General features: G+C 45.3%; 1 protein-coding gene across 2 annotated transcripts in view; it reads left to right on the top strand.

Annotated features, from left to right (window-relative positions):
- Positions 1 to 24,053, top strand: part of LOC147103279 (ribosomal protein S6 kinase alpha-1-like) — a 272,311-nt gene that overhangs the window by 200,424 nt on the left and 47,834 nt on the right. For both annotated transcript variants that reach the window (XM_085962741.1, XM_085962742.1), the window contains 4 exons: positions 10,432 to 10,548; positions 11,718 to 11,799; positions 11,986 to 12,066; positions 15,485 to 15,564. In XM_085962741.1, the coding sequence (XP_085818867.1) occupies positions 10,432 to 10,548; positions 11,718 to 11,799; positions 11,986 to 12,066; positions 15,485 to 15,564 (360 nt within the window). The remainder of the gene's footprint in view (positions 1 to 10,431; positions 10,549 to 11,717; positions 11,800 to 11,985; positions 12,067 to 15,484; positions 15,565 to 24,053) is intronic.

The raw sequence follows: 24,053 nt of genomic DNA on the forward strand, positions 1-24,053 counted from the left end.
GCTCTCTCTCTTCCCCCCCAGTCGCTCTCTCTCTTCCCCCCCAGTCGCTCTCTCTCTTCCCCCCCAGTCGCTCTCTCTCTTCCCCCCCAGTCGCTCTCTCTCTTCCCCCCCAGTCGCTCTCTCTCTTCCCCCCCCAGTCGCTCTCTCTCTTCCCCCCCAGTCGCTCTCTCTCTTCCCCCCCAGTCGCTCTCTCTCTTCCCCCCCAGTCGCTCTCTCTCTTCCCCCCCAGTCGCTCTCTCTCTTCCCCCCCAGTCGCTCTCTCTCTTCCCCCCCAGTCGCTCTCTCTCTTCCCCCCCAGTCGCTCTCTCTCTTCCCCCCCAGTCGCTCTCTCTCTCTTCCCCCCCAGTCGCTCTCTCTCTTCCCCCCCAGTCGCTCTCTCTCTTCCCCCCCAGTCGCTCTCTCTCTTCCCCCCCAGTCGCTCTCTCTCTTCCCCCCCAGTCGCTCTCTCTCTTCCCCCCCAGTCGCTCTCTCTCTTCCCCCCCCAGTCGCTCTCTCTCTTCCCCCCCAGTCGCTCTCTCTCTTCCCCCCCAGTCGCTCTCTCTCTTCCCCCCCATTCGCTCTCTCTCTTCCCCCCCAGTCGCTCTCTCTCTTCCCCCCCAGTCGCTCTCTCTCTTCCCCCCCAGTCGCTCTCTCTCTTCCCCCCCAGTCGCTCTCTCTCTTCCCCCCCAGTCGCTCTCTCTCTTCCCCCCCAGTCGCTCTCTCTCTTCCCCCCCAGTCGCTCTCTCTCTTCCCCCCCAGTCGCTCTCTCTCTTCCCCCCCAGTCGCTCTCTCTCTTCCCCCCCAGTCGCTCTCTCTCTCTTCCCCCCCAGTCGCTCTCTCTCTTCCCCCCCAGTCGCTCTCTCTCTTCCCCCCCCAGTCGCTCTCTCTCTTCCCCCCCCCAGTCGCTCTCTCTCTTCCCCCCCCCAGTCGCTCTCTCTCTTCCCCCCCCAGTCGCTCTCTCTCTTCCCCCCCAGTCGCTCTCTCTCTTCCCCCCCCAGTCGCTCTCTCTCTTCCCCCCCCCAGTCGCTCTCTCTCTTCCCCCCCCAGTCGCTCTCTCTCTTCCCCCCCAGTCGCTCTCTCTCTTCCCCCCCAGTCGCTCTCTCTCTTCCCCCCCAGTCGCTCTCTCTCTTCCCCCCCAGTCGCTCTCTCTCTTCCCCCCCAGTCGCTCTCTCTCTTCCCCCCCAGTCGCTCTCTCTCTTCCCCCCCAGTCGCTCTCTCTCTTCCCCCCCAGTCGCTCTCTCTCTTCCCCCCCAGTCGCTCTCTCTCTTCCCCCCCAGTCGCTCTCTCTCTTCCCCCCCAGTCGCTCTCTCTCTTCCCCCCCAGTCGCTCTCTCTCTTCCCCCCCAGTCGCTCTCTCTCTTCCCCCCCAGTCGCTCTCTCTCTTCCCCCCCAGTCGCTCTCTCTCTTCCCCCCCAGTCGCTCTCTCTCTTCCCCCCCCAGTCGCTCTCTCTCTTCCCCCCCCAGTCGCTCTCTTCTCTTCCCCCCCAGTCGCTCTCTTCTCTTCCCCCCCAGTCGCTCTCTTCTCTTCCCCCCCAGTCGCTCTCTCTCTCTCTTCCAACAACAACATGCCCTCAAAAAAGCCTCGGCACCGCCGGGCACCCCCAGCTAGTCTATCTATATCTATATATATAAAAGGATCGATCTGCCTGTCTGTCTGTCCTCCGATGTGCGTCTGTCCGGCTATGCGCTCGAAAGTTATAGAGCGTACCTACGCGCGCGTTACCTCCAAAGAAAGCTTACGGTTCCGGGACGGTCGTAAGTGTATTTACTTTTCGGTCGGACGAAAATTGTTCGCGCCTTATGCAAAAAACCTTCAAAATTAAACTCATTATCTGCTAATTAGCATTGATTGACTGACGTCAAGGTTTGACCAATCCTGTGCCGTCACGATTGACCAATCCTACAGTTCAGTCGCCTGATGGTTGGCCAATCGCTGCGTCTGTGGGCGGGACTAATGCTTTTCAACTCGGGCATCGGGCAGCCATTGCTTCAGTACTTCCAGCTCAAACTACTCTGCTAATCCAGCTTCGAAAAAGTTAGTATCTCTTTTATAAATTACATAAGATTTACCAAAAACGTTTTATAAGTACTTTCACTTTCATCTTTCAAGGTATTAAAAGGTGGAAATGTTGCCCGGCAGCAGATTGAGAGAGGGACCCAGAGACAGGGCCCAAAAGCCTGGGACTCGATTTAAAATTTTGCCCGGCACCAGATTCACAGAGGGACACAGAGAGGCCCCAAAGCCTGGGACTCGATTTAAACCGCCCGGCCCAAAACAGCCCTGGCAAAGCCGGGCTCCCCCAGCTAGTATTAGCATAATAGAGCTCTCCTGACACCCAAGTAACTTTATTGCTGTAATACTAGGGTTGTTAGTGAAAGAGTTGAAAAGTGTTTCTTCTTTAAAACCAGTTCTGACTCTTGGCACCTACATGTTCTACAATGTGGAGTTTGAATGTGATTTAGCTGCAATTTAGCACAAAATAGCAAGCAAACCTCTTGTGTTTGGCAACTGTGAATTGAAATTTTGAATGAAATTTTAAATTGAAACTGTCAAATGTTTCAAATTGGACACTTTTAATCTTTATCTTAAGTCATTGAATTCGCCTTTTTCTTCTCATATCAGTGAGGTATGTGTGATAAGATTAGGTAAAGATTAATTGTTTTTACATTTCTGTCTCGTGATGTGTGAGTCATTGAAGGGGGTTGGTGTGGCCAGTAATGGCTTTCCCAGGGTTTTATTTTTTTTTAATCATTCCAGTATATAGTTTCTGTAGTAGATGATCAGGATGAATGTGTTCTTGAGTCCAGAATATATCATAGGGCTTTCTTAAACACTAACTTCCAGAAAACCTTCAATAAAAGTCCACATGAAAGGCTGCTACACAAGCTTAAGGTACTTAAGGCAGCACGGTGGCATAGTAGTTAGCACTGTTGCCTCACAGCGCCAGGGACCCGGGTTCAAATCCGGCCTCGGGTGACTGTGTGGAGTTTGCACATTCTCCCCATGTTTGTGTGGGTTTTCTCCGGGTGCCCCGGTTTCCTCCCACAATCCAAAGATGTGTGGGGTAGGTTGATTGGCTATGATAAAAAATTGGCCCTTCGTGTTAGGGGGGATTAAATACGTGGGGTTACGGGGATAGGGCTTGGGTGGGATGGCTGTCAGTGTAGGGACCGGGTGCTAGGGTTTGGATGATCAGCCATGATCTCGTTGAATGGCGGAGCAGGCTCGAAGGGCCGAATGGCCTACTCCTGCTCCTATCTTCTATGTTTAATATCTGAGGTAAAACTTGGAAGTGGCTAAGGAATCGATGAAAGAGAGGAAGCAATGGGTAATAGGACATTGGTGTAATAATTGGGGAAAGTAAGTTGGATTGAAAATGATACTAAATTGAGGGGGGAAGAGATGGCAGAGTGTGACTAAGGAGCTGAGAAACTACAGTAGGACCTAGGCAGTATGTAAGTGGGCATATCTATGAATGTAAAGTCTTGATTATTGGAAGAAAAATAGGGGAAGGTATTTAATGAATGGTGCCAAACTAGTTACAGAAGGGACTGAAATAAATCTGGGAATGATGGTAGGCTTAACAGTAGGGTTGCAAAATTCTGGGAATTTTTAAGAGGAAACTTTCCATGGGAATTTATGGGAATTTGGGGAATTTATGGGAATTTATGGGAATTGAGCTTTTTTGCACACTGATGGTTTTTGTCTCTGACCCTTATATTATCTTTGTCGTCAAAATAGACATACTGTTCCATACAAATAAAAACAGGCTTTCAAAACTTTATTTAGGTTATAATTTTGAACTTTATTGAACCCCCACAAAAAAGACCCATCTAAAATAAAATAAAAAGAGCGTCAGCTTATTTAGCCTGTAATTTGTCCTTATTTTGTCCCTTTGAGTCTTCTACTCATGAGTCTTCTACTCCTCATTGCTCCTCCTGATTCTCTGACTCTGGCTCTGACGTGTCCATTTCCTCCTCTGTGTCAGTGTCTAGCTGTGTGGTGGACACTTCTGTATCTGGCTCAATAAGTTGTAGGTTCGCCCGGATAGCCACCAGTTTCTCCACTCTCTTGTTAGTCAGCCTGTTGCGCACCTTTGTATGCGTATTCCCAAAAAGTGACCAGTTTCGTTCAGAGGCCGCTGATGAAGGTGGGATTTGGAGTATCACCGATGCAATAGGTGACAGGGCCTCAGATTCACAAAGTCCCTTCCACCAGGTATGTGCACTGATATGCTTGCATGATTCCCATATCCCATCCCCATTCCAAAGACTTTGCTTGGTAGAGAACTTTGCCAGACTTCCCAGAACTTTGCCCACATCCTGATTGAGATGGTGTGAGAGGGTAGAAATCACACTGTAAGCGCTGTTGATCTGTTCTCCAGAAAGTATTGGTCTCCCAACATGTTTTGGGTCCAGCATGTATGCTGCAGCATGAATCGGCTTGACACAAAATTCTTGACGCGTCTGTATGAATTGAACAATTGCCTTCTCCGCTGCTTTGAGCAGCAGGGATGTGGGTAGGGCAATGCTGATTTGTTCTTTTAAATCAGTAAAAAGCCTGAGAACATCTGACAAGACAGCGTCATCTCCTTCAATCTGAGCAATTGCAGATGCTACTGGTGAGAGTAGTTTAAGGCTGCTAACCACTCTCTCCCAAAACACATCATCCAGCAGTATTTTCTTGATGGTGGTTTCCATATCCCCAGACTGGGATATTGCCATTTCTTGCAGCGACTCCTTACCCTCCAGAAGGCTGTTGTACATTATGACAACACCACCCCATCTAGTGTTGTTGGGCAGCTTCAGTGTGGTGTTCTTGTTCTTTGTCATTTGCTTGGAGTTGTAGGTTGCTGCAACTACCTGTTTTCCCCTGACATACTTAACTTGCTTGGCTCTCTTGTACAGTGCTTCCATGGTTCTCAAACCCATGATGTCCTTGAGGAGCAGGTTAAGCCCATGAGCTGCACACCCAATAGACGTAATATGACGGTAGGCCTCCTCCACTTGAGCCCAAGCAGCCTTCATATTCGCAGCATTGTCAGTAACTACTGCAAAGACCTTTTGTGATCCAAGATTGTTGATGACCGCTTTCAGCTCATCAGCAATGTATGTGCCTGTGTGTCTGTTGTCCTTCGTGTCTGTGCTCTTGAAGAACACTGGGAGAGGAGTGGAGACGATGTAGTTTATGATGCCCTCCCCTCGTACATTTGACCACCCATCTGAGATAACTGCACCACAGTCTGCCATCGCTATCGTTTCTTTGAGCTTTCCTTGGACTCTGTTATACTCAGCCTCCAGCAAATAAGTAGACAAAGCACGTCTGGTGGGAGGACAGTATGCAGGGCGAATAACATAGAAAAATCTCTTCCAGTACACATTGGCTGTGAGCATGAGGGGTGAGCCTGTTGCATATACAGCTCGAGCAAGGCACTCATCTGCATTCTTCTGGCTATGGTTATCCATTGTATCAAAGAACCTTCCAAGTGGGCCAGGAGTTGCTGATGATAAGGAGCCTGATGCTGAATGAGAACCATCATCTTCTTGAATGGAAGCAGAGGAACTCTGGGCTGACTGCTGTGAGCTTTGAGTGAAGTTGTTGCATTTGGATAAATGCTGCTGCATCTTTGTGGCATTCTTTACATATGGCTTTCTACAGTGTTTGCACATGTACACAGTCTTTCCATCTTTAATGCCTGGGGTAAAATGCTTCCACACATCCGACGGTAAACGTGGCATTGTTCTATGCAGAGAAATAAAGGGCATTCATCTCTGTGTCGAACTGCAGTCGATCAGCACGATTGCAACAGGGTGAGTACATTTTTGCTGATGCTCCATGTGATGGAAGCATGACCTGTACACACACGACACTACATCACCAATAGTGTATTATTTTGTATATTTTAAATTGAAGGACAACAGAGTTCAACAAGTAACTGGTTTATTTGGTATAAAGTCTGATTTACTTACTGCATCATCACAACATCAGCAGAAAACAAAATGACTTCCCTCAGGACCCCTAACCTGGATCTTAAAAAAACTATAGCAGTCTTACAGATGCCTGCAGGCCAATCACAATTCGATATGCAAATATTACAAATAGAGGGAGCTAATCGCTCATCCACTCATCCAACCAATCAGGACACATTTGTTCACAGTCACACACAAAACTTGTCATTTTTAAAACAAGCCAAGTAAGGAGATAAACATATATTGATTAAGAAATTCCTTAATAATTAAGATTCCATCTCTGTTAGTAATTTTAAGAGAGGACCTGTGGGGGAAAAAAAAAGAAATACAAAAAAAACAATATTATGCTAGCATGTGCTTTTTTGGGCAAAATTCCCAAGCTAAACTTCCCGTGGAAAATTTCCGGAAATTTACCAGAAACTTTCCACCCATTTGCAACCCTACTTAACAGTGATCATATTAACCATTGGAGAGCAGCAATGAACAAAGAAAACTGAATTCTGATATCACATTATAAGTCTGAGATCATCAAGCTCAGTCGTATGGTGTTAAATTTGTCGCTCGGCGCTCCTGTGAAGCACCTTAGGACATTTTGCTATGTTAAAGGCCCTATATAAACGCAAGTTGTTGACCTGATCAGGTGGCACCTTGTATTCTATGTTCATTTCTGGTCATCAAGTAACAAGGGAAATTCCAAGCTCTGGAAGTGGTGCAGAGAAAGATCACAAGTTTGATCCCTAATGTCAGAGGACAGAGTTCTCCTGAAAGATTGGGAAAAACTTGGACTCTTGGGCCTTGAAAGGAAACAAATGATGGGGAACATTACAAAGTTCTATAAGGGACCAAGTTGAAAATAAGAAATTAATCCTGAGCGCTATTTCAGGCTAAGCCACAACTGCTGGGCATGTGTACAAATTGGTAAACGGCACCCTTAACACTGATGTCTGGATTATTACCTGGAATAATCTTCTGGATAGGGTAGGTAGTAGATACAAACTCTAGAATCATTTGAGAGACAATTAGGGGCTGTTATGGAGTGCTGTGGAAGGGTAGCTGAATAGCTGTCTCATCTGTACTTATCTTTGTGAGTACAACAACAACTTGCATTTATATAGCGCTTTTAACGTAGGGAAACATCCCAAGGCGTTCCACAAAAGCGTAACTGTAATATATGTGGGTAGAACAAATGAAGGACAGAGACAGGATGAGTTGCTATTCAATGTGCTTGTTTACTACGCCAGAGCAAACTGAGCATGCTCATACTAAACCATGTGACAATACACTACACTGCTTTCCCCTTTAAAAAAAAAAGTATATATTCCCCCCTCAAATACAACAAAACTATGCTCCTACTTTTCCTAGCATTACATGTACCACATAACAAAAACTCCTGGCTTTTTTTCTTTTAAATCAACTACAAATCCTATAAATGAACTACAAATCCAGTTTAATAACAGGCTTGTGGCGCCTTCCTAATCTCCTTAAAGAAGGTTTTAGTGTTGAACCAATTTTCGGGCTTTTTTTTTGGTTCCGAACTCAAAGTAGGTACCACCACTCTGTTTCCCCACTTGATACAACCTTGCTCGCAAGACAATTCAGTACGACGGTTATGGAATGGTTTCAATTCTGTGTCCATACACTGATTAGTCCATCCATTCAAGGTGTTTTCATACACTCTTTTCAGTACTGAGTCCTTTTGAGTCTCATCTGCAATCTCAGTTGCATTCATGGGAAAGTCTTTGTCAACTGCACCTAGCGTTGCCGCTAATGGCATAGATACTGTAGATGCCTAGTTCTTCAACATCAGGTATGTTCACTTCAATATTGTGAACTCCTCCCTTTTATTGTTGCTGCTTTGCATTGCCACTAGATTAGTTCTTACTTCCTGCTTTAGATCTAGCTCTGCAAGCTGTTGAAATACGGCCTTGCTTCTGGCAGTGAAAACACTTCGAATTTCTGTATTGGCAGAACTGTGGTGAGTGATTTCCATTGCAGCGATAACAATACACTGAACTGCTCTCACCAACATGCTTTTAACTTGGTCTCACAACTATAGGTTTGGCGGTGACTTTATGACTGTAGACCTCCGCTGCATTAGTCACTTGAGCTGGACGGACCTCCATAGATAGGGCAATTTTGCATGCTATGTCAAATGTTAAGTTCGGAGTGTTAAGTAACTTGGACTGTGTGCGCTCATCCACCAGTCCACACACAAACTTATCTCGCAATGCATAATCCAAAAATGTGCTGAAGTTACAATGCAAAGACCGGCTCTTAAGCGCTACAATATACTCACTGATGGCTTCACTTTGTTTTTGGTTTCTGGTGTCAAACTTATAGCGCTCTGCTATTTCTAACGGCTTTGGATCAAAATGGTCCTCAAGAGTCTTGACAATGTCTTCAAACAACACATCCCTCGCTTCCCTTGGCGCGAGTAGATTTGTCAACGTTACATAGACATCTGGCCCGATCTCCTTTAGAAAAATTGCTTTCTTCTGTTCACAAATTACTTTATTTTGAGCTTGAACATTCTCATCTGCACCTTCGTTCCCAATAATGTTATTGGCCTAAAAAAAAATTAAAAAAATCTCCATCCGCTCTGCTCAATGTAAAAACTAAATGGTTCGCGAGCTCAGTCATACATGCCAAGGCTTGTATGAATCCCATAGGCATGGCCACGATTGTCCCAATCCTGTCGAACAGTGACTTAGCACTCTACCTGTGAGAATCAACGCCGTTATTGCTGTGTATACATACATACGAAGGCGAAGCACAGATGATTCTGCACAAGCATTAACAGTAAAACATCGCAAAAAATCAGTTTAGGTGTCACAAATTCACCTTAAACTTGTCCACACGAATGTTGAACACTTCCATGATCCCTAAAAATGGCTTTGGGATCCCATTCTCGTCGCCAAATGTAATATATGTGGGTAGAACAAATGAAGGACAGAGACAGGATGAGTTGCTAGTCAATGTGCTTGCCTACTAGGCCAGAGCAAACTGAGCATGCTCCTACTAAACCATGTGACAAACCATGTGATAATACATTACAGTAATCAGACAAAAATTGACACTGAGCCAAAGAAAATAATTATTAGAGGTAATTAAAACCTTGGTCCTCCTGTAAGACCCTACGTAAAACCTACCTCTTTCACCGAGAGGCAAGAGGTTTAAGAGGAGAATTCCAGAGCTTGGAGCCTAGATGGCTGAAGTCGTGGTCACCAGTAGTGGGGCAAAGGAATTGGGGGATGCACAAGAGGCCACAGTTGGAGGAATGCAGAGTTCTCGGAGGATTGTAGGGATGGATGAGATTACAGAGATAAATGGACTTGAACACGAGGACGAGAATTTTAAATTGGAGGTGGTGGGGGAAGCGGGAGCCCATGTAGATCAGCAAGTACACGGGTGATGGGTGAGCAGGATTTGGTGAGGGTTAGCATACTGGCAGCAGAGTTTTGGATGAGCTGAAATTTATGGAGGGTGGAGGATGGGTGGCCGGCTAGGAGAGCTTTGGAATAATCGAGTCCGGAGGTGACAAAGGGATTAACTTAGAGGCAAGGGTACGAAGCTGAAGATGATGGCTTCAGCCTTACCAATATTAACTGGAGGAAAATGCGGCTCATCCAGGACTGAATGTTGGACCAGCAGGGTGACAACATGGAGGCAGTTGAGGGGTCAAGAGAGGTTGTGGAAAGGTAGACCTGGGTGTCTTCAGCATACATGTGGAAGCTGACCCCACGTCTTTGGATGATGTTGCCAAGCAGCAGCATGTAGATCTTTGTCGGTCTTCAGAGGTAACGGTACGGGAGCAAGAGAAGACATTGCTGGAGATGCTCTGGCTACAATTGGATAGGTAAGAGTGGAACCTAGCGAGGGCAATCCCACTCAGCTGGACATTGGAGGAGAGGCATTGCAGGAGGATGGCGTGGCTGTCCACGTCAAAGACTGCAGAGAGATCGTCAAGGATGAGGCGGGATGGTCACAGTCACAGAGGATGTAATTTGTGACTTTGATTATGGTCATTTCAGTGCTGTGGCAGGGGCAGAAACCTGATTTCAGAGATTCAAACGGTGAGTTGCGAGGGAGATGGGCACAGATTTGGGAGGCAACAATGCAATCAAGGACTTTGGAGAAGAAAGGGACATTGGAGATGGGATGATAGTTTGCAAGGACAGAGGGGTCAAGGGTATGTCTTTTGAGGAGCAGGTGATGAAGGTGGTTTTTAAATGGAGGGGTACGGTATCTGGCATTGAAAGGACACGAGCAGACATTGAATATCGATCTCTGGTGCTTAACACTCTAGTAAAAGGATAATTGTTAGTCCTGCAGCATTCTATCCCATTTATGCCTTGCATAAGGTTGTAAGTTTTAGCTCATAGGAGGCACAGGTCTGCTAATGGAAACTGCCTTTTGTTATGAACATGAGTAGAGAGAGTTGGGAGAGAGCTTGATTTTTAACAGTACTAATCTTGTATTTCAGGATGAAGGGGACGTAAAAGAGATCAACATCACACATCATGTGAAAGAGGGGTCAGAGAAAGCAGATCCGTCCCACTTCGAGCTGCTGAAAGTACTGGGTCAGGGATCCTTTGGAAAGGTCAGTATGTCTTGTGACCTCATTATTCTGAAACAGGAATTTTCCTAACATTTTGTTAGGATCTATAGATTTTACAACAGTTTGCATAGTACAAGGAGGAAATGTAAATATTTTTATTGCGACCAATGCAGATCACATGGTAAATGTGATTAAAATAGGTCCCGTGACTTGGTGAATTCTTAAAATTCGGTTATTTTCAGATTAAATGCGCTCACCTAATATCTATATTAGTAACTTGCAGTGGCAGCAACTGAAACCAAATGGAAGTTGTTATTTCCCTCTTCAATGTAGCTTTCCACCAATGAGATCACTATTCCAGAGATATAAAAGTCTGCAGTTTTGTTGCCCGTGGACCGCTTGTTTTTAAACAAGATTGCAATGTCTTTGCTTGGGATTGAGCAGTCAGAAAATTAGCCCTCAAAAACCTTCTCTTCAGAAGAACTTAATGAGATGTTAATCTTACATGAAACACACTTCAACCATGTGGACACTCTTTCCATTGATTCCAAGAGCCCATGATGGTCTCGTGTAAATCACTGGAGCAAACCGCTTACCAGATTTGTACAAAATCAAAATACTGCGGATGTTGGAAATCTGAAATAAAAGCATAAAATGCTGGAAATACTCAACAGGTTAGGCAGCATCTGTGGTGAGAGAAACAGAATTAACATTTCAGGTTGATGACCTTTTGTACTTGATTTGTAGTTTGTTCAAAATGCTTCCCAAATCAATAGCTAAGTCCTGGGTGTCTGACTAGTGCCCTATAGTTAATTTCCTGTGATAAGTCTGCTGTCTATCCAGAGCAAGATATTTGACTCTGTGGAGTATCATTTTGCCTTACATGGTCATGGTTCTAATGTTTATATTTGCAAGTCTGTAACAGACTCGTCTTGTCTCTGGGTTGTTTCTGCAATGAAAAGCATTTTTGTGTGAACTCGTTATTTTCCTGACTTTCAACCCTCTACCAGAAGGCCTTTAGTCTGGCTCCTACCATTTGACCCGTCCAGCTTGGGTAGCCCTACCAGGAGTTATACTCCTGCCAGCATAGCTCTCGGGGTCATAGGAGTATGCAAGCCTTCCCATCACTTCAAGATGCAGTCCCTGGAGAAGGAGTCCTAGAGTGGACCATCAAGGATCTGTGATTTATAGTTTCTATTTTGCTTTTGCAGGTATTTCTGGTGAGGAAGATTAAAGCGCCTGATTCAGGTCAGCTCTATGCCATGAAGGTCCTGAAGAAAGCAACACTGAAAGGTAGGACATTACAAAAACAGTGCTCATAGAAGATACAATGATTAGCAGAAGGGCTTATGATGGACTGACAGAGGGAGGGAGGGGGAAAAAATTATTAATGGGTAATGCATTGTGTACTGAATGCTGAATATAATATGCTTATAATATCATCAGCCTTGTATCAACCATAATTTTGCCTTGTTTCAGTGCGGGATCGTGTCCGGACTAAATTGGAACGAGACATCTTAGTGGATGTAAATCATCCATTCATAGTGAAGCTGCATTATGGTGAGCTTTTTGCTTTATTTCTTTGCAGGGAAGGGAGCAGGAATAGAGCAGTTTTGTAGTTTGGACTGGAAGAAAAATAACTGGTTCATCAGTTCTGGTCAGCCCACTGCAGACACGATTTTTGTATTTGACTGAAGGCAATTATATCAAGCAGCGTTAGTCTCTGTCACCAAAGCTTCCATTTGATAAGCTGAAGGAATGGATTGGGTACAATGATTGTGTGCATGTGTGTGGTGTAAGGCTTCATACGATGGCAGGCTGACTCCAGTTTGTTCCAATTTAAAATAAAAATCTTTGCCAACTTGTTTCTCAGGATTGAGCCTGTTTATTGAAATTATAGAATCAATAATCTGGCAACTATTATAAATACTTTACAGGGGCATTTTAATCGGATTTAGGGGCTATAATAGTCATATTATTTTAAAATATATGTTCCCATTACGTGATACCGTGGGTTAGAGCACTGCAAAATTATTCAAACTTTGTCATAAAATGTTATCTCACTCAGACCATGTGGGTGCCCAGTGTGGGATGTGGAAATGTCAAACTGTTAGCTGTGTTTTACCTGATCTTGGGAGTCATAGAGTCATAGAGTCATAGAGTTTTACAGCACAGAAAGAGGCCCTTCGGCCCATCGTGTCTGCGCCGCCCATCCATCCCTGTCCAGTCTAATCCCATTTTCCAGCATTTGGTCCATAGCCTTGTATGCAATGGCATTTCAAGTGCTCATCCAAATGCTTCTTGAATGTTGTGAGGGTTCCTGCCTCCACCACCCTTTCAGGCATTGAGTTCCACATTCCAACCACCCTCTGGGTGAAAAGGTTCCTCCTCAAATCCCCTCTAAATCTCCTGCCCCTTACCCTGAATCTATGCCCCCTTGTTATTGACCCCCCCACTAAGGGGAAAAGTTCCTCTTTATCTACCCTATCTATGCCCCTCATTATTTTGTACACCTCAATCAGGTCCCCCCTCAGCCTTCTCTGCTCCAAGGAAAACAACTCCAGCCTGTCCAGCCTCTCTTCATAGCTGAGGCGCTCCATCCCAGGTAACATCCTGGTGAATCTTCTCTGCACCCTCTCCAAAGCAATCACATCCTTCCTATAGTGAGGCGACCAGAACTGCACACAGTACTCCAGCTGTGGCCTCACCAGCGTTTTGTACAGCTCCATCATAACCTCCCTGCTCTTATATTCTATGCCTCGGCTAATGAAGGCAAGTATCCCATATGCCTTTTTAACCACCTTATCTACCTGCTCCGCTGCCTTCAGGGATCTATGTACATGTACACCAAGGTCCCTCTGACCCTCTGTACTTCCTAGGGTCCTACCACTCATTGTGTATTCCCTTGCCTTATTTGTCCGTCCAAAATGCATCACCTCGCACTTTTCAGGGTTAAATTCCATTTGCCACTTTTCCGCCCATCTGACCAACCCGTTTATATCGTCCTGTAGCCGGAGGCTTTCCTCCTCGTAATTTACCACCCCACCAATTTTCGTGTCATCTGCGAACTTACTGATCATACCTTTTACATTTTCATCCAAATCATTTATGTAGATCACAAACAATAAGGGACCCAGCACCGATCCCTGAGGTACCCCACTGGACACAGGCTTCCAGTCACAAAAGCAACCTTCGACCATCACCCTCTGCCTCCTGCCACTCAGCCAGTTTAGGATCCAACGCGCCAAGGCACCCTGGATCCCATGGGCTCTTACCTTCTTGACCAGTCTCCTATGCGGGACTTTGTCAAAAGCTTTACTGAAGTCCATGTAAACCACATCCACAGCATTTCCCTCATCCACCCCACTAGTCACCCCCTCGAAAAATTCGATCAGATTTGTTAGACATGATTTACCCTTGACAAAGCCATGCTGACTATCCCCGATTAATCCTTGCCTCTCCAAGTGGAGATTAATTTTGTCCCTCAGAATTTTTTCCAATAATTTCCCCACCACAGATGTTAGACTCACTGGCCTGTAATTCCCTGGTTTATCCCTGCTACCTTTCTTGAATAATGGTACTACGTTAGCTGTTCTCCAGTCCTCTGGTACATCCCCTGTGGCCAGAGAGGTTCTGAAAATTAGTGTCAGAGCCCCTGCAATCTCCTCCCTTGCCTCCCACAGCAGCCTGGGATACATCTCGTCCGGGCCTGGGGATTTATCCACTTTTTGGCCCGCTAAAACCGCTAGCACCTCCTCCCTCTCGATGCTAATATGTTCAAGTATGTCACAGTCCCCTTGCCCGATTTCTATGTCTGCATCGTCTTTCTCCATAGTGAACACAGATGCAAAAAATTCATTTAAAACCCCGCCTACATCCTCTGGCTCTACACACAGATTGCCACTTTGGTCCCTAATGGGCCCTACCCTTTCCCTGGTTATCCTCTTGCCCTTAATATACTTATAAAACATCTTAGGATTTTCCTTTATTTTGCTCGCCAGTGTTATTTCATGGCCCCTCCTCGCCCTCCTAATTTCTTTTTTAAGTATGCCCCTGCACTTTTTATACTCCTCTAGGGCTTCTTCTGTCTTTAGTCTTTTGTAACTGCCAAAAGCCCCCCTCTTATTTCTAATGCATTTCTGTATATCCCTTGTCATCCAAGGTTCCCTTTGCTTGTTGGTCCCACCCTTGACCTTTACAGGAACATGTTGGCGTTGTACTCTCTCTATTTCCCTTCTGAAAGTCTCCCACTGTTTTGATGTGGATTTTCCTATAAGCAGCTGCTCCCAGTCCACTTTGGCCAGATCCTGCCTTATCATATTAAAATCGGCCTTCCCCCAATTTAGAACCCTTATTTCCGGGCCGTCTTTGTCTTTTTCCATGACCACCTTAAATCTCACCGAATTATGGTCACTGTCGCCAAAATGCTCTCCTACTGACACTTCCACCACTTGCCCGGCTACATTCCCCAGAATTAGGTCCAGTACCGCCCCCTCTCTTGTAGGACTTTCTACATGTTGGCTCAAAAAGCTCTCCTGGATGCACTTTAAGAATTCTGCACCCTCTAAGCCTTTCACACTCTGACTGTCCCAATTTATATTGGGGAAGTTGAAATCCCCCACTATTATTACCCTATTATTTTCGCACTTCTCGGAGATTTGCCTACATATCTGTTCCTCTATCTCCCCCTGACTGTTTGGGGGCCTATAGTACACTCCCAGCAAAGTGCTTGATGCCAGCATTGGGTGCCCCAAATGGGAAAGTGACCTCCTTCATCAGGACTAGTAGTCCCTTGTTTTACTTTTGACCCTAGTCCTTTGGTGTCTGCGCCTTTTTTTGATGAAAGGCAGAGCCACTTGAATGGGTTGTCACTTGTAGATCCAGGGTAAGATGCCAGCCCTGTTGTGAGTTGTTTGTTACAGCTTAATTAGTTTCAGGAGATGATGTATGTCTTACAAAACTGTTCTTTTTTTGGAAGCTTTTCAGACTGAAGGAAAACTTTACCTCATCTTGGACTTCCTCAGAGGAGGCGATCTTTTCACTCGGCTCTCTAAAGAGGTATAACTCATCCTTCTCTTTCTTTCTCGCTCTAGTATGATAAAACTCCAGTTAACAGCAGTGCAGTGAAGCTCGCATAAAGATGATTTGAACTGCACAGGAGAAATGAACAATTGACCGTACAGCTCGCTGTGTTTCAGTGAGATCTCGCCCAATTGTCGCCCTGTTCAGGATCTCAGTTGCAGGATAGTCAACAGCCATTTGCACAGAGACGCCGAAGAGGTACAGCCTATTGCGGCGGCTTCTACTTGGGTTGGAAACCGAGCACCAAGACTGTGAGGGGATTACAAAGAAATGAACCAACGGGAACTGAAAGCTAATATCTGGGGATAAAGTCTCAGTTTATTGACGGAAAAATAAGCAAAATGCTGCAGATGCTGGAAAGGGTCTTGGACCTGAAACGGCGACTGACTGACTTCTGTTTCTGCACAGATGCCGCCCAACCTGCTGAATATTTTCAGTCTTTTCTGTTTGTGTTCTGTTTATTGGACGTGTTAAGTGATTTAAGGGATATGGAGATAGGGTGGGAAAGTGGAGTTGAGGTAGAATATCAGCCATGATCTTATTTTTTTTAATTTTTTTTATTAGTTGCTGAGATGTGGGCGTCGCTGGCTAGGCCTGCATTTAGTGCCCGTCCCTAATTGCCCTTGAGAAGATGGTGGTGAGCCGCCTTCTTGAACCGCTGCAGTCCATATGGTGTAGGTACACCCACAATGCTGTGAGGAAGGGAGTTCCAGGATTTTGGCCCAGCGACAGTGAAGGAACGGCAATACAGGTCCAAGTCAGGATGGTGTGTGGCTTGGAGGGGAACTTGTAGGTGGTGATGTTCCCATGCGTCTGCTGCCCTTGTCCTTCTAAGTGGTAGAGGTCGAGGGTTTGGAAGGTGCTGTTGAAGGAGCTTTGGCGAGTTGCTGCAGTGCATCTTGTAGATGGTACACACTGCAGCCACAGTGCGCCGGTGGTGGAGGGAGTAAATGTTGAAGGTGGTGGATGGAGTGCCAATCAAGCGGGCTGCTTGATCCTGAATGGTGTCGAGCTTCTTGAGTGTTGTTGGAGCTGCACTCATCCAGGCAAGTGGAGAGTATTCCATCACACTCCTGACTTGTGCCTTGTAGATGGTGGAAAGGCTTTGGGGAGTCAGGAGGTGAGACACTCGCTGCAGAATTCCCAGCCTCTGGCCTGCTCTTGTAGCCACAGTATTTATATGGCTGGCCCAGTTCAGTTTCTGATCAATGGTAACCCCCAGGATGTTGATAGTGGGGGATTTAGCGATGGTAATGCCATTGAATGTCAAGGGGAGATGGTTAGAGTCTCGCTTGTTGGAGATGGTCAGAGTCTCGCTTGTTGGAGATGGTCATTGCCTGGCACTTGTGTGGTGCGAATGTTACTTGCCACTTGTCAGCCCAAGTCTGAATGTTGTCCAGGTCTTGCTGCATATGGACACGGACTGCGTCAGTATCTGACAAGTCTCGAATGGTGCTGAACAGTGTGCAATCATCAGCAATTGAATGGTGACGCAGGCTCGAGGGGCCATATGGCCTACTACTCCTCCTATTTCTTATGTTTTCAGTTGAAAGGTTCAGTACTTAGAGCAGTGTCAAGGTTTTTGTTACATTTGGCCCAGAAATTCGGGTCGGGGACTTCCCGCAGGTGTAAGCCCCCAACCTGCACTTACCTAGCGTGCCGGCCATTGAGCTGTGGGCCCCCGTGGAATTCCGATCCTGGGCCTGCTCCAACTGCCGGCACGCAGTGCTTGCGTATCCCAGGGGCGCAGTTAGTTCGATGCGTCCCCTGGGATCACGTGGGCCATGGGGAGCCAATCGGAGCAGGGAATGCTTCATTCATAAGTTTGAAAGGAAGTGCTGTCAAACTTAGAAATACTACGAGCCCCAAAACATCACTAAATCTTCAAATAAATTTTTTTTAAATCACATTTTTTAAATAAACTATAAATTACATGAAATAACTTTTAAACAATTTAAATTTTTGAAAAAAATAATTTTATTTTCTAACGGGACTAAAAATAAACTTGCCTTTCTTTAAAGTATTTAAAAATAATAAACCTGTGGAAAAATGTTTTAATTAATTCACCACTTACCTTGTAAAAAGCAGGCCTTGCGACTGCTTTTTAAATGTGTAACTTCTGGAGACTTACCTTCCCGGGAAAACCTGCAAAAAAACAAAAAAAAACGTAAGTTCAATGGGCACGCGCAGCCTCTCCGGCGCACACGTTCCACCTCTTGACCCCTGCTTTCAGGGGAACGAAGTGTCGGTTTCCCGCGCATGCAGGAAACTGGCACTTCCATTGGGCTTACGGGTGAGTACCCCGTGCGTACTCACCCGTGGAGAGCCAAAGTTCTGGGCCATTATTTTCCACTTAAAACATGTGCTTTTTTTTAAATGGACTTTTCAAGTAGGGTTGAACTCTGGGACTTGAGTTAATTTCCAGCAGACTGATGGGCTGAAAGTCAGCTTTTTCTGCAGGCTGTAAAGGTCTTGCAGTTTGAACCCAATTCCTTGTAGGCATGGGCCCATAACACAAAACTGTCCACTGTTATCGCAGTGGAGAAGTGAGTCAAAGCATCAAATGTGTAACACCAAAAGGGCCGTAGGGATGTTGGACTTGTGGCACAGCTTTCATCCTTTTGCTGAGTTTTTAAATTTCACCCATGCCACTGCAGTGAGGCACTGCGCAGAGGCTAGACATCATACCAAACGGAGAGGGAATTACGCTGGGCTGCTTTCATGCTGCGGTTCAGAGTGACATTGGTATTGACCTGCCTGCCTTAGCCTCAGCTGGTGCATGGTGCGCAGACAGGGTAGGAGAAAAATAATTGGAATGCGCAAGTATTGACGTCCTTAAAAAAAAGAATTGTGAAGTCAGCATCCGTCACAGAGTTGGTAAAGTGCAGAGACACGCAGCACATATACATCACACAAAGATGTGCAGATTTCAATGTTTTCAGTCATTCTGTAATTGAGTATTTGATTATCAAAAGTAAAGGTTGCAGGCCTGTTATATGTTTATGCCTATATATTTTTGTGCACCTTGCCTAGAAAAAAATAGAACATAGAAACATAGAAAAATAGGAGCAGGAGTAGGCCATTCAGCCCTTCGAGCCTGCTCCGCCATTCAATATGATCATGGCTGATCCTCTATCTCAATACCATATTCCCGCTCTCTCCCCATACCCCTTGATGCCTTGTGTCTAGAAATCTGTCTATCTCCTTCTTAAATATATTCAGTGACTTGGCCTCCACAGCCTTCTGTGGTAGAGAATTCCACAGGTTCACCACCCCCTGAGTGAAGAAATTTCTCCTCCTCTCAGTCCTAAATGTCCTACCCCGTATCCTGAGACTGTGATCCCTCGTTCTAGAACCCCAAGCCAGGGGAAACATCCTCCCTGCATCCAGTCTGTCTAGCCCTGTCAGAATTTTATACGTTTCAATGAGATCCCCTCTCATTCTTCTAAACTCTAGTGAATACAGGCCTAGTCGACCCAATCTCTCCTCATACGACAGTCCAGCCATCCCAGGAATCAGTCTGGTGAACCTTCGCTGCACTCCCTTCTATGGCAAGTATATAATTTCTTAGGTAAGGAGACCAAAACTGCACACACTACTCCAGGTGTGGTCTCACCAAGGCCCTGTATAACTGTAGTAAGACATCCTTGCTCCTGTACTCAAATCCTCTTGCAATAAAGGCCAATATACCATTTGCCTTCCTAACTGCTTGCTGCACCTGCATGTTTGCTTTCAGTGACTGGTGTACATGGACACCCAGGTCCCTTTTGTACATCAGCATTTCCCAATCTATCACCATTTAAAATAATACTCTACCTTTCTGTTTTTGCTACCGAAGTGGATAACTTCACATTTATCCACGTTATACTGCATCTGCCATGCATTTGCTCACTCACTCAACTTGTCTAAATCGCCTTGATGCCTCTTTGCATCTTCCTCACAACTCACAATCCCACCTAGTTTCGTGTCGTCAGCAAACTTGGAAATATTACATTTGGTTCCCTCATCCAAATCATTGATATGTATTGTGAATAGCTCGGGCCCAAGCACTGATCCCTGCGGTACCCCACTAGTCCCCGCCTGCCACCCCGAAAAAGACCCATTTATTCCTGCTCTTTGATTCCTGTCTGTTAACCAATTTTCAATCCATGCCAGTATATTACCCCCAATCCCATGTGCTTTCATTTTGCACACTAACCTCTTATGTGGGACTTTATCAAAGGCCTTCTGAAAATCCAAATACACCACATCCACTGGTTCTCCCTTATCTATTCTACCAGTTACATCCTCAAAAAGCTCCAGTAGGTTTGTCAAACACGATTTCCCTTTCATAAATCCATGTTGACTTTGTCTAATCCCGTTGATATTTTCTAAGTGTCCTGTTATCACACCCTTTATAATAGACTCTAGCATTTTCCCTACTACTGATAGGCTAACCGGTCTGTTGTTCCCTGTTTTCTCGCTCCCTCCTTTTTTAAACAGTGGGGTTACATTTGCCACCCTCCAATCTGCAGGAACTGTTCCATAATCTATAGAATTTTGGAAGATGACATCCACTATTTCCATGGCTACCTCTTTCAGTACTCTGGGATGCAGATTATCAGGCCTTGGAGATTTATCAGCTTTCAGTCCCATTAATTTCTCCAGCACTCTTTTTTTACTAATACTAATTTCCTTTAATTCCTCCTTCTCACTAGATCCTTGGTTCCCTAGCATTTCTGGGAAGTTATTTGTGCCCTCTTCTGTGAAGACAGAACCAAAGTATTTGTTTAATTACTCTGCCATTTCCTTGTTCCCCATTATAAATCTCCTGTTTCTGACTGTAAGGGACCTACATTTGTCTTCACTAATCTTTTTCTTTTTACATACTTCTCTGCTTTTATGTTCCTTGCAAGTTTACTCTCATACTCAATTTTTCCCCTCTTAATCAATCTCTTGGTCCTTTTTTGCTGAACTCTTAAACTGCTCCCAATCCTCAGGCTTGCTATTTTTCCTGGCAACTTTATATGACTTCTCATTGGATCTAATACTATCCTTAATTTCTTTTGTTAGCCATGGTTGGGCCGCTTTTCCTTTTGTGTTTTTGCACCAGAAAGGAATGTATAACTGTTGCAATTCATGCATTCGTTCCTTAAATGTTAGCCATTGCCTATCCACCGTCATGCCTTTTAATGAAGCTCCCCAATCTATCATAGCCAACTCACTCCTTATACCACCGTAGTTTCCTTTGTTTAGATTTAGGACCCTAGTTTCGGATTGGACTTCTTCACTTTCCGTCTTAATGAAGAATTTTATCATGTTATGGTCACTCTTCCCTAAAGGACCCCGCACAACAAGATTATTAATTAACCCCTTCTCATTGCACAATACCCAATCTAGGATAGCCTGTTCCCTAGTTGGCTCCTCAATGTACTGGTCTAAAAAACCATCGCGTACAAACTCTCGGAATTCATCCTCCACAGCATTATTGCTATTTTGGTTTGGCCAGTCTATATGTAGATTAAAGTCACCCATGATTACTGTATTACCCTTGTTACATGCATTTCTAATTTCCTGTTTCATGCCATCCCCTACATTACCACTACTGTTTGGAGGCCTATAGACAACTCCCACCAATGTTTTCTGCCCCTTGGTGCTTCTTAGCTCCACCCAGATTCTATATCTTGATTTTCTGAGCCAATATCCTTTCTCATTATTGCTCTGATTTCATCCTTTACTAACAAGGCCACCTCACCTCCTTTTCTTTTTTGCCTATCCTTCCTAAATATCAAATATCCTTGGATATTCAGCTCCCAGCCTTGGTCACCCTGCAGCCATGTCTCCGTAATCGCAATTATATCGTATCTATTTACATCTATTTGTGCTGTTAATTCGTCTATCTTATTACGAATGCTTCGTGCATTCAGATACAGTGCCTTTAGATTTGTCTTTTTATCATTTTTAGACATCTTAACAGTTTTTTGTACTATGGCCCTATTTGTCTTATTACCATTTTTTCTTACCTGGACCCTATTTGTTCGTGCACTCCTTTGTTTGTTTGTACGCTCTGTCCCTTCCTGACACAATCTGGTTATCCTTACCCCAATCACTTTCCTGCACTGCTTCCTTGCTTCCTTGCCTTTTCTCTTTAGCATTCTAGATTTCTCTCCACCAGAACCCCCCCCCCCCCCCCCCACGCACACTTATTTAGTTTAAAGCCCTATCTACCTCCCTAGTTATTCGATTCGCTAGAACTCTGGTCCCAGCATGGTTCAGGTGTAGTCCGTCACAACGGAACAGCTCTTTCTTTCCCCAGTACTGGTGCCTCTATGTGCCCTTCCTGCTGTATCCTTATCATGTGTTTTTTATGTATGCTAGTGGATGGAAAGGGTTATGGCCGATCAATGTTTTTGAGAGTGGAAACTCCAGGATGATTTGGACAGGTTGGGTGATTGGGCAGAAGCATGGCAGATGCAATATAACGTGGATAAATGTGAGGTTATCCACTTTGGTGGCAAAAACAGGAAGGCAGATTATTATCTGAACGGCAATAGATTGGGAGAAGGGGAAGTGCAACGAGACCTGGGCGTCCTTGTGCACCAGTTGCTGAAGGTAAGCATGCAGGTGCAGCAGGCAGTTAAGAAGGCAAATGGTATGTTGGCCTTCGTAGCGAGAGGGTTCGAGTACAGGAACAAGGATGTCTTGCTGCAGTTGTACAGGGCCTTGGTGAGACCACACCTTGAGTATTGTGTGCAGTTTTGGTCGCCTTATCTGAGGAAGGATGTTCTTGCCATGGAAGGAGTTCAGCGAAGATTCACCAGGCTGATACCTGGGATGGCAGGAATGACGTATGAGGAGAGATTGGGTCGATTGGGCTTGTACTCGCTGGAGTTTAGAAGAATGAGAGGGAATCTCATTGAAACTTATAAAATACTGACAGGACTGGACAGACTAGATGCAGGAAGGATGTTCCCGATGGTCGGGGAGTCCAGAACCAGGGGTCACAGTCTAAGGATAAGGGGTAGGCCATTTAGGACAGAAATGAGGAGGAATTTCTTCACCCAGAGAGTGGTGAACCTGTGGAATTCTCTACCACAGAAGGCCGTAGAGGCCAATTCATTAAATATATTCAAGAAGGAGTTGGATATATTTCTTAAGGCTAAAGGGATCAAGGGGTATGGGGAGAAAGCAGGGACCGGGTACTGAATTTGGATGATCAGCCATGATCGCATTGAATGGCGGAGCAGGCTCGAGGGGCCGAATGGCCTACTCCTGCTCCTATCTTCTATGTTTCTATGGAAGGCTGTTTCCAGTGGGGTTCCGCAGAGCTCAGTACTAGGTTCCTTGCTTTTTGTGATATATATCAATGATTTAGACTTGAATGGACGGGGTATGATTAAGAAGTTTGCGGATGATACAAAAATTGGCCATGCAGTGGATAATGAAGAAGAAAGCTGCAGACTGCAGGATGATATCAATGGACTGGTCAGGTGGGCAGAACAGTGGCAAATGGAATTCAATCTGAAGAAGTGCGAAGTAATGCATTTGGGGAGGGCTAACAAGGCAAGGGAATACACAATAAATGGTAGGACACTGAGAAGTGCAGAGGATTAGAGGGACCTTAGAGTGCATGTCCACAGATCCTTGAAGGTAGTAGGACAGGTAGATAAGGTGGTTAAGAAGGCATATGTATTCTTGCCTTTATTAACCGAGGCATAGAATATAAGAGCAGGGAGGTTGTGCTTGAATTGTATAAAACACTAGTTAGGCCTCGGCTAGAGTACTGCGTGCAGTTCCGGTCACCACATTACAGGAAGGATGTGATTGCACTAGAGGGGGTGCAGAGGCGATTTACGAGGCTGTTGCCTGGACTGGAGAATTTTAGCTATGAGGAAAGATTGGAGAGACTTGTTTTCTTTGGAACAGAGGAGTCTGAGGGGTGACCTAATTGAGGTGTATAAAATTATGAGGGGCCTAGATAGAGTGGATAGGAAGGAACTATTTCTCTTAGCAGAGGGGTCAATAACCAGGGGGCATAGAATTAAAGTAATTGGTCAGAAGTTCAGAGGGGATTTGAGGAGAAATTTTTTCACCCAGAGACCCTCATCACATTTAAAAAGTACTTGGATATGCACTCGAAGTGCTGTAACCTACAAGGCCACGGACCAAGTGCTGGAAAGTGGGATTAGGGTGGATAGCTCTTTGTCAGCCGGCACAGACAAGATGGGCCAAATGGCCGCCTCCTGTGCTGTAAATTTCTATGATTCTATGATCTCTGATGTTATTGCCCTCAGTGCCAGTGTCATGAGCCAAGTAGGCTCAATTAGCGTGGGTACCATCAAATGAAATGATTTATGTTGCGGTTATCCTGCTGCTTCTTGGGTGTTTTTTTTAAATGATCGTATCTGCCAGTTTGACTGCTGAGTGCACCTGTGCAGAAGTTCAGAACTACCACTTCTGCTGTGGAGCAGATCACAGTGCCGCCA

The sequence above is a fragment of the Somniosus microcephalus genome, chromosome 20 (genome assembly GCF_052327205.1).
Source record: "Somniosus microcephalus isolate GS21.2 chromosome 20, FLI_Smic_1.0, whole genome shotgun sequence".
In the NCBI taxonomy this organism is placed as follows: Eukaryota; Metazoa; Chordata; class Chondrichthyes; order Squaliformes; family Somniosidae; genus Somniosus; species Somniosus microcephalus.